Source organism: Halyomorpha halys, unplaced genomic scaffold (assembly GCF_000696795.3).
Source record: "Halyomorpha halys isolate HHAL.00 unplaced genomic scaffold, Hhal_1.1 Scaffold116.1, whole genome shotgun sequence".
NCBI lineage: Eukaryota > Metazoa > Arthropoda > Insecta > Hemiptera > Pentatomidae > Halyomorpha > Halyomorpha halys.
Window position 1 is genome coordinate 775,923 of NW_027105704.1, and position 11,179 is coordinate 787,101.

The 11,179-nt window shown below is 31.6% G+C and overlaps 2 protein-coding genes across 2 annotated transcripts; both read left to right on the plus strand.

Moving 5' to 3' along the window:
• Window positions 1–17: 17 nt before the first annotated feature.
• Window positions 18–5,235, plus strand: LOC106677978 (Tetratricopeptide repeat domain 1). Its single transcript, XM_014416220.3, has 5 exons — window positions 18–444; window positions 526–699; window positions 789–974; window positions 1,674–1,728; window positions 3,444–5,235. Exons 1-5 carry the CDS (start codon window positions 157–159, stop codon window positions 3,560–3,562), a joined length of 822 nt encoding a protein of 273 aa, XP_014271706.1. The 5' UTR covers window positions 18–156; the 3' UTR covers window positions 3,563–5,235.
• LOC136797197 (uncharacterized) lies at window positions 3,635–10,946 on the plus strand. The gene is made up of 3 exons (XM_067053127.1): window positions 3,635–3,768; window positions 9,215–9,302; window positions 10,541–10,946. The coding sequence occupies exons 1-3, from the start codon at window positions 3,680–3,682 to the stop codon at window positions 10,742–10,744; spliced, it is 381 nt and encodes a 126-aa protein (XP_066909228.1). The 5' UTR covers window positions 3,635–3,679; the 3' UTR covers window positions 10,745–10,946.
• Window positions 10,947–11,179: the final 233 nt, after the last annotated feature.

Genomic DNA, 11,179 nt, shown 5'->3' on the forward strand with positions numbered 1-11,179 from the left:
TCAGTCAGACGATAGGTTACTAATTGGTTATAACCAAGGTTACGATATTCCTGTTTGTGTATGATGACATTTAACAATTAAATCTTATTGCCAAGATTGTGTTTTTTAATTTAAGTACTTAATTAATATAGCTAAGCATAGTTTTAATCTATAAAAATGTCAGGAGATGACAGTTCCGCACAGGCCAATAGAATTCCTGCCAACGATGAACTAGTTAATTCATTAATAGAAGATTTTAAAGCAACTTGCGACATTAAGCCAAATGATTCAAAATTATTAAAACCTGAAGAAGGATCTTCATCACGAAAGGATGGTGGTGATATTGATGAGTTTTCAGAAGAAAACCTGGAAAACCCAAGTCAACAAAAACCTAAACCTGATGATTATATTGATGAGGATGAATTGAAAACCAAAGAATTAGCTTATAGTGAAGAAGATTTTCAGGTATGAATCAAATCTCAAGCATTAGTTATCAATATCTGAAAACAGTGTCTTCAAATAGTTGCCTTATGTTTAAATTTTCAGAAATTAAAATCTGAAGCTGAAGTCTTAAAAATCAAGGGAAATGATGAATTCAAAAACAAAGAATATATGCAATCAGCACAAACCTATACCCTTGCCTTAAGGACTTGTCCCTTACGATATCCCAAAGACAGAGCAATTTTATATGCCAATAGAGCTGCTGCGAAAATAAAATTGGTATGTAATTATTTTATTAATCATTTAGAGTCAAAACTTTTAAGAGACAAAACTATTTTTTTTTAGTTTTGTTATTTTTAATTTTATAGGAACTAAGTGAGTCTGCTATAGAAGATTCTAGCAAAGCAATTGAATTAGAGCCTTCATATATCAAAGCATTGCTGAGAAGAGCGCAGCTTTATGAAACTTCTGACAAATTAGATGAAGCTTTGGAAGATTTCAAGAAGATCCTTGAATATGACTCATCCCATAGAGAAGCCATGGAAGCATGCATGGTAATTTTATTTAATTAACCGTGTTGTTTTTGTTCGTTATCGGTAAAATATGCCTTTTACTAAAACAACTAAGCATTATTTTTGTGTTTGACAGAATGAACATCAATGGTAATTTGGTCGAATATGTTTTCTTTTTCATGAGGTGTTTTTATTTCAAGCTTAATATGATAGATAGAAATAAAACTAGAAACCAACTATCCCAGAATTGATCAAATTCACAATAGTAAGATAATAAAATAAATGGTGAATAAAATTCACGATCACACATCTAATTCCTTCATTATAAAATAAATAACTAACAGTAAAATTAAAATTGATTAGTAGGATTTAAAATATTCCTTTATTATTTCACTTTTATATCAGTTCATAAAAGTAAACTGAAAAAAAATAATAATTTTTTTTTAATTTAAAACCGAATAATTTTTGTATTAGTAATTTAATATTATTATGGTTTTTCTACAGAAATTTAATGATTGCAGAATAAAATGATGTATGGCATCCATTAAAAAAAAGTAGATTTTTCTAGATCTGTACCTTACAATAATTTGGTATATTTACCTTATATACTTTTTACATATATGCGATACATAATGGTTTATATTTAACTTACACAGAAATATGTTAATAGTTTAATTTATTCATTGTATATATTTCTTCTCTAATAAATCTTATTTTGTTTATTTAATTTTTTTTTTATAGAGACTACCACCAATTATTAATGAAAGAAATGAAAAAATGAAGACAGAAATGATGGGTAATTATACAAATATTATGATTATTGTTATAAATTATTCATGTACAGTTGACTATTGATAACTTGAAACTCAAGGAACCAGGAAACAGTTCAAATGAGTAGAGGTAGAGAAAAAAAATTCAAATTAAAGAGTTTGATTAAAAATAGAAGCTGGGTATCTCAGTTAGTAAGACACTTTGCTCTTATCTCCTGGACCCAAATATGTCTTAAGCCTATAATTCTTTATTTTGTTATATCAGCCAATGATCGAACCTAGTATCATGATTCATACCAGGCCAGGAATCCTGGGTCATGGGAAGGTTTCTGGGACAGAACTAGTGTCTATAATATGGTTATTCTAAATTAGTCGAAAAATGTGGTGTGGTTGAGCATGATCCAGACCAGAGAAACTCCTTGCTTAATTAGTCCATTGGTCTAGAAACAGTACCTCCTTAGTATGGAACCCAAGACCCTTCATAGATTGCATTAGTAGTTTTTTTTTTTAATGTATACAATGTGATATTTGTTTTAAAATGTACAAAATAATAAACGGATATGATACATACAAATATAACATTGAAAATGTCATGGCATACAATGCTCCTTTTGAAAAAAAAAATTTTTATTTCCTTTGAGTGAATTGCAATGGGTGAAAAAGAAGATCTTCCTAGTTTAACTCACCACAGTTAGTTAACAGTCCGTGTCCTGATTCAGCAGAATCAATGAGAGCAGAATATAATTTGTTGATTTTTGTTACTTAGATGGTTGTTCTGCATTTTGTGTTTACCTAACAAACCCTCACTTTCAGTAGCAGTTAGAAATGCGGTAGGAAATACTTGTTCTTTCTAGAGCTGATTTGAATTAATTTACCCTCCCTCCCCTCCCCTTTATATGGCACTACAGACTAATGTAGTTCTTGAATTTCTCAATTAGCCTTGACCAGATGAGTCAATTCTGTGTGGCCCCTTTTCAATTTTGGAAATTCAGCAAAGTAAGAGCATCCTTAGCAACTTTATTTTTCTATCTCAATTATGGTCAACCTCCACCTGGAACAGTCCAGCTTTACATTCAGTACCTTATTAGGAATCTGGTCTTAAGTCATTCCAGGAACATGGCTGACCTTCCTTAGTGTTCCCAACTTAATGGTTCATACTAAATTGGCTTCTCTGAGGAGCTCATATATGTCTTGTATCCCAGTTCTCCACTGAAATCAAACTGTCATGAAACCTCATTTCAATGTAGCAGATTCAAAAAACACAGTTTGATTTTAACACAAGTATGAAATCAGGCTGAAACAGTTATATCATCAAGTATATAAATAAATCACTGGTCAATGCGTGTTGAGAGGTGGGAGACTTCATATTATGATTTGTTGGCTGCTAAGATGTTGCTACATCTTCAAATTACCAAGAGGACCCAAAAACATTGTTTTGTTTTTCCAATTTATCGAGTATTTTTTATGGGAATGGGAAAAATATCAAGTTATTGAGAGTCGACTGTATATACTTGTATAACATTTATTTAACAACATATTCAATCTTTGATTAATGAACAGTTAAATTACTAAATAATATATGTTTCCTTTCTCCCCTTACCATATCACTAGGAGTAGAAAAAAAATCATTAATTTTTCCAATTTTTTTTTTTAATTTTCAAGGATGGAAAGCTATTAGAAATTTGATTAGAGGTAAAATCAGAATTTTGTTAACTAAGAAGTGTTATTTTTATGTTTTCAGGAAAGCTTAAAGATTTGGGAAACATGATACTGAAACCTTTTGGATTGTCTACAAATAATTTCCAGATGGTTCAAGACCCTAATACAGGAGGATACTCCATTAGTTTTAAACAAAATTAAAATATTTTACAATTTAATTTTTTTTAATTTATTGTTAACCATTAAAAAATATTTTATTCCAGCTGTTTCAGTTTTTATATATTTTTGTTTACTAAAGTTTTCAAAATTACCAGTAAAATGCCCAAAAAGCACAGCAGGAGTAAATGCCTGAAATTCATGGCTCAAGTACCAGATATGATAGTGGTGGAACCATCGGAGTGTGATAGGTAAGTTCTTATTACCTACCACATCCCTTAATCAATGTTTCTAGTTTATAACTGCTCATAAAACAATAAAATCTCATTTCCCACCATTGAATATATTTTGAACCAAAAAATATCACAGTATTTCTTTTGATTTATATAGTTAAATTCAAAATATTGGTTGTATGAACTAATTAGTACCAAAGATGTGTAATATAATTGAAAAAATTACTGTATCAATATTTAACAGGAGGAATACAGTTAAATCAAACTATAACTATTGTGATTAAATACATATGTGTTTAATTTAGTCAACATGTGCTTATCAGCAATAAAGTAATTTTTTCAAGTGTATGGTAAACACTAAGAAAACTTTTAAAAAAACAACTAATAATGTTGAATTGTATCATATGTTAATTTACTTTTTTTTTTAATTCTCAAAATTGTAAAATGCAGATACATTTACAGCCTTATTAGACAATAGCTAAATGTTTCATCATACCAGTTTTGTTTAAAATATTATTGTATCATAAATACCTCTTTTTTCCATTCTTACTAGAAAAATCATGATCCTTGAGCTCATGATACCATTCTATAACCTCAAAATATTTCAAGTCAGATTCAGTTCAGCTCCACTTAACTTCGTTAAAGTACTTACTGATTATTTCTATTTCCATAGCCAACTATAATTATATCCATTTTTTGTGAAATGAATTTGGTTGGAAGGTGCCATCATTAGAGTAAAGAACAAAAATAAGTGGAACTTTTTTTTATCAGTACCAACTTTATGGCCTGAATTTCATGTATTAGTACACAAATAAGATACTTATAATACAAATAAGAGTTACTCCACTGATTGCACCTCATATCCAATCTACTTTCATCAATAAACATATTATTATATCTCTTTTTGAAAGTAGGACTAGATTTTTAAACTTGTAATATATTTCTTTAATATGCCTCATAATATAGCCGATGTTTATTCTTTTGAAATCATGTGTATGTATGTATGTACCAATGTTGTTTTGTGATTGTAATTTTATATTTCTTTTTTTATTATTGAAATATAATATTATTATGTTTTTCAGTCTAGAAGTTTTCAAATTCAATATATCAAGCTTTAATAGTGGCACAACTTGAAAAATAAATATTTTATTTTGTATGATTTGTATTTTGTATATTTTACCTATGATTTGGGTTACATTTTAAAAATTAAGGTAACATTTGGATAGTCTGCTAAGGAACTATTGTAGAGAAAGAATCTCCATTTTGTGGTACTATTTAAAGAATGTGTTCAATACTAAATCTAGATGAAAACTTTTTTTTAATTTGTGCCACTATTGAACCAAACCAGTAATATATCAATAACAATAAGACTACAAAGCAATGTTACTGTAATCTAGATGTTGTCTATATAGTCAAAACTGGCACTAAACATTCATTGTAATTATTCCTAGTGGACCAAGAATACAATTAATTTTCATTCATTAATTTAATGTTTTGTCTCATAGTGAGATTGGTTTTATTATTGTAGTTTTATTATGACCCATTATGGATTACAGAAATAACCACATTATTTCTCAAGCTGATCTAACAATAACTTCATACATATTTATTATTATCATACACATGTGCCACTGTTAAAAGTTGCTGTACTCCTCAGTTTCTTCCGTGTTAAGTTTAGTTTATACTTGCGTGTTTCATAGACATGATGCGCTGATGACCAAGTCTGATAAACATCCAAAATTTATTTATTTTTTTTTTTGTAAAATAAATAATTTAAATTTCATCCATTATAGTCTCAAAACCCTTATTTCTCTTACAAGTCCGACGTTTCGGACAATCCAGCCATCTTCAGGGACAATCTACTTAATACAACTCTGAAATTATATAATTTAAAAAACTCTTAACTCCATGCAGGCTATTCTGTCCAGGTCAAAAACATCAATTTCTAATTAGTCAGAATTCAAACAAAATCATAATCATATTATCACAGACACTATTCCTTAAACTTTTATCACAACAAGTTTGGTTTATACTTGCCTGTTTCATAGACATGATGCACTGATGACCAATTGTATCTGATAAACATCCAAAATTTATATGGAAAAAAAATAATAAAAAAACTGTCGACAGAAAGTGTTTTCAGTTTGATTGCTGTTTTAATCATGTGGAAAAAATAAAAAAAAACATCCACTTCATTTAAGGAATAAATAAGGGACAAACAAATATTAGAAAAATCACATATTTAAAACAAATATGTGTTTATTTTTATCTTATTAAAGTTAAGTATAGGTGGTCTAAGGTTATTTATTTTTTTTATTATTTCATTCAGTAATATAAGAGCTTTATTATTCATTAAGGATATGAAATTACATAATTGACTGTAGAGTATAGCAAACAAATTAATGGTAATTCACATCCACTGCCTGTAACTAAACTACAATTTTTGTACTGGTCAATTGGTCAATAGAGGGGCTCAAACTAGCCTGTATTTCATTCATCTGTTCTGTTATTTGTGTTTTTATGTATTATAAGTTTTGGAAATGTTTGCCAGAGGAGTAAGTGGAACTAACAGGGAGATAGTATCCAAGTGAAAACATCATTTTCATTTTTCTACAAATCTGTGATGAGGTTAATATTTATTTCATCAGCTCTTAATGACCCAGTTTTTGTATGTCATTGAGAAATCTTTTTAAATGAACCAGCAGTTGTTAATGATACAGCACTGTGGAATCCTAATATTGACCAGAATTCAAACTTTGAAATTGAGATATTTGAACTCCCTGGATTTCACTAAAACTTACCAACACATCTTGATTGACCAAGAAGGCTCAGAACCTAGCTGAGCTGGAGGAACTACAAATGACTCAAAATCACTTATCACTTCCTATGGATGGAAGTGAATGGAGTCTTTGGAAGGTTATATCCATTGCCAGAAATATATAGTCCACTGCACCAGTAATATCCAGCACCAAAGCTTTATTCTTTTTTATGTTAAAATTATGAATCTATTACTTTCATAGGATGGGTTGGTAACTTCACATCACAAATTGATTGACAGGTTAATTTACAGGCGATCCTCTCCAGTATTAGTGTGTCCACAGAGAAAAAGAATTTCTCACTGCTTAAGTAATTATTCAGAACACTTCACCACAAAAACCAATATTTGGTAAAATAAATGGTGTTATAGAGAGTTGCATGTACCCTCTAATAGAGTAACAGGGTCCTAGCCTAACCAGTAGAATATTAGGTTGAAGTTAAAGTTTATAAAGCAAATGATGAATAATCTTCTTTCTGAATGCCATGAGATATCATTAAGTGTCAATATATTAACATCTAGTGCATTGGTATAAAATCATCAACTTTCATGGATTAGTGATGATCAGAATATATTATGACTAGGCCATATAGTCATTGAAAGCTGAGAATAAATGTATGTATTTATTGTTAGAAGAGGATTTTTAGGTTGTTCATTCCACCAAAGGAGATGAGCCTGTCAAAATTGAAAAGTTTCACATTTATACCTATATTAAATTATATTTTTTATCCAAACATTTATAAAATATCATTTAACTGTTAACAAATAAAGGGCATTTCATAGTTGGAACAAGTGGGAAATCTTGGTTGGGAATCTGGGCGAACATGTTTATATAGTAGTGCCAAATAAGCCCCACAAAATCGGTAAGATTCTTAACTCATAGAAGAGGAATCTAGGATAGCTCATCGACTAAATAGTTTATTGGGATTCTTATCTTTATTTAAGTACATGGAGATCGTTGGGAAAATAACATTTAATGAACACCATGTAGAAATATGACGAATGGCATGATGGACCAAGCAGACGGATATTGAACTGACTGAATATACAAATAATTTTGTCTGCTCGTTCTCATCATTCAGTGACAGAGGTTTGAACAGATCGAGTGATGGTGAGTAACTGCGTTTTGTGAAACGGTTTCACTTTCAGAGCAGTTCCAGAAGAATCGACTCATCTTCTCACTCCTGATTAAAACTTGACGCTTCGTTATCGGTCTCCCTATCACTTACCTAGCCTGTTACGACCACGCTTTAAAATAGTATATCCTTGACAATTCTACAATGACCCATGTTTTAACTATCTAAGAGAAGAACAATGCCTGGAGGTTCTGGACCGAAGAAGGATATGTCAGCCGAAGACTTTTGCCTGGCTCCCAACGGCGAATTGCGTGAAGTAAATGTAAATAGGTGATAGCGTTGCAGTGAAGTTGTGTTTACTGCAGTTGGTAGTATCGGCATCGAACTTTCAATTATGCTCAGAGTTTTATTCTTTTTCATGATGTCGTGTAATGGACAGAGGGGTGTCCTCTTAGCCATAGCAACAAAATCATCAGCCGATCAAACCACCTTAAATGTAACATATGATTATGTGCAAATCGGACAGTTAGCAAAGAGGTTTGGAGTGAGCAACACTGAATTTGTATCTCTGTTATATTTGAACATGGGGAGGTTGTCAGTGAATTTTGCATTATTTTGTGCTTGAAAAAAGCCCGAGTGGGACCTGGGATTCGATCTGACAACACGTAATGGTAACGCGCCAGTCTGCCAACCGACTGGCGCGTTACCTCGCAGCTGCCGCTGCCCCCTGTTGTTTTGTGTTGTTTTTATAAATATATATTTGACTTTTATTCACTCTTTCTTTAGATCTATCCTGCTTCCTAAACCTTTTTTTCCTTGTATAAGAACTTACAGCTAGTTTCTGTAGAACTTGCTACCTCCTTCGCGACTGTAAACTAGTTCGTTTCACAAGTTTCCTTCCTGCAAGGACCTACAGCTTGTTCCCTAAAGAGTGATGTCCTTATCCTTTGATGATTTACGGCTAGTTCCCTTATGACTCATCCTGTCAATTATTCTCCTTGCCAGTTACTTAACCTATCGAACAGGCATTGTCAAGGCTTTTGGCGTATGATAGCTAATATCTGCAATAGGAGTCAGATCTAACTAATTGTTCACAACCATCTCGACGACTTTTTTCCGAAGGAATATTGCTTTTAATTTGTATTCATTAAGTCGATAAGTTTTTAGGAATTTTTTTTTATGCTATATTAGCTTCATTAAAACATGAAACTCTTCTTTAATATTGGATAGATTTTGCCCAATTTTTCTTTCCTCCTTCTATATTTTTAGTTGAAGGTTGGATTATAATAGAAGACTATCTTAGATCTGAATAGCTATAGTAAGTTGCACATCTCTGGTATCTTTCTTTCTTTTTTTATTAATCAAAGCTAACCTAGAACCACGACTCACAAACACATGAAAAAAAGGTAATGCAACTTCCCGTTTATCATTCGGGGTTAACTAATTTTAAGTTGAATTTAGTTTATGGCTAACCTTATTCTGAGGCTAGTTTATTTCTAAAAATATGTTGATTTACAACTAAACTAAAAAAGTTCATTTTCTTTTCGAAACTGTATTTTAAAAATAATTATAGGTGGGCAACTAACAAGTTGGAAGATTTAGTTGAAGGATGTTGGCTTGTATCCAGACCTCCACCTGTTTTATACGACAGAGATCCTGTGGTATGACACTTTATGAAGTATTATATAATTATCTAATTTATAATGTATAAGATATGCTAGAACCAATTTATAAGTTATTTTTATTACAATGGGCGTAGATTAGTAATTTCGGAGAAGTAGACTGCTTCCCTCCCTCACTTACAGTAAGCAACTCTGATTTTTAGTTTTCAAGATATTTTAATTCAAAAACTCATTATCCAAATTATATATGGTTGTAGCTCCTTATAAAGAGGAGCTATGACCATTCCCTTTTATAGCTGAAGGCATAAAATAATAGTTTCATAATAATAATTAGAATTATTATTAAGGCAATTCTACCAGGAAATTTTTTTTATATTGTAATAGGAGAGTAGAAGCTTTAAGTAGCTCACTCAATCGGACCAATACTGCCGGTATTGTTGACATACACTCCTATTACAATTTAAACATTTTCCTGCAAGAACTGATCAGCATCGCCCCACTTAAACCACTTCTGTTTCATCCCTTGGGTCACAAATTCAATTTGCTCCAGTTTATTTTTTTTTTTCTTAAGTAGTAAGACTTAAGAACGTCGGTAAAGAAGTTTCACATCAAAAACGTGTAAGCTAAACTTTAAAAACTGATTCCAATGAATCCTATAATGCTAGTAACTAATGAAATTTGTTTGAGAACGCGTTTTATTCTGGATACGCGATATTTTTTTAACATTGCTATGGTATGAATGGAAGAATTTGAAGAAACCAGTGATAACTTAGTGCTTTCAAGATACTGGTACTGGTACTGGTATTTGGTGGGGGGATAAGTCCGGCAAGTGGGCCTAGTGATCCTTTTTTCCAACCCCTGACGGCTACCTGTGTTGCTGCCGTTTACTAACCAAGGTGGGAGTGTCAAGATTCATTCTTCGGGATCGCCCAAAAATGAATGTTAACTGCCCCAGGTGGGAATCGAAACCGAGTGCACTGGGACCTGCGTCCCAACTCGCACGGCCGTCACGTCCCTTCCTTTCAAGATAGTAAGAGAAGTATGGGAGCTTCCTAAAAAAATCAGTCCTATAATTGAGACTTATAAGTTCAGTTCATGTGATCAACAAGTGAATGGTCTTGTAACCAGTTCACCCTATTAATCAATCCATAGCGAAAAAATAGAAGGGATTAGTCTGGCGACAAGTCTTACTGATCTTTATCTTGTGCTATTCCTATTTTTCTAACCTCAAGTCGCTGATTGTCTAGACCTTATTTTAAAAATAATTCTTGTTTAAGGTGACCGCTAGGAGAGCAGAAGTGGCCCGTTACTGGATCTCTGGGGATGGTGATGATCCTATCTACATTCGCCACAAGTTAAATACTTGCAGCGAAGAGGTGGACCCAAAGTCAATTTCCAAGTTCCATGAACAGTGTCCGTCAGTATCGCCTAAGATCAGCCCAAGGGAACGCTTACGATCAATGGAGAAGAAATCTATATGATAACATTATCGTAGTGAATAAACATGTCTACAGGATAAAGTTTTGTCTATTATGAGATTAATACACCTGTTATTGTTACCATGGAAAAAGCATTTTACTTGTAATGACTTGTCCAAGATACCTCACGATCACTGCTTTGATTAGGAGATCCAAGTTCTTATAGATGCCATGTAATAAAAACTATGGGACATCTTGTGAAGTATATGTGAGTTATATTTTGTTTTCTAAAATATTTTCTGATCCTTTTTCCTAAAATCTATGTTCATTCATTATTCATTTATTGTAATAACAGAGTACAAATCAAATACAACAAATAATGAGACAACTTTATTGCATACATAAAAACTGAATAATTAAAAAATAAATAAATATAACCTTTTAAAACACTTAATAACATAAATAATCCACTAATATTATTTGTATTACAGAAAAGGT

Coding starts and splice junctions, on each gene's coding strand:
- LOC106677978 (XM_014416220.3), top strand. CDS start 157: ATGTCAGGAGATGACAGTTCCGCACAGGCCAATAGAATTCCTGCCAAC. Junction 975..1,673: donor AAGCCATGGAAGCATGCATG/GTAATTTTATTT, acceptor TTTTTTTTATAG/AGACTACCACCAATTATTAA. Junction 1,729..3,443: donor AATGAAGACAGAAATGATGG/GTAATTATACAA, acceptor TTATGTTTTCAG/GAAAGCTTAAAGATTTGGGA.
- LOC136797197 (XM_067053127.1), top strand. CDS start 3,680: ATGCCCAAAAAGCACAGCAGGAGTAAATGCCTGAAATTCATGGCTCAA. Junction 3,769..9,214: donor GAACCATCGGAGTGTGATAG/GTAAGTTCTTAT, acceptor AAATAATTATAG/GTGGGCAACTAACAAGTTGG. Junction 9,303..10,540: donor TATACGACAGAGATCCTGTG/GTATGACACTTT, acceptor TTCTTGTTTAAG/GTGACCGCTAGGAGAGCAGA.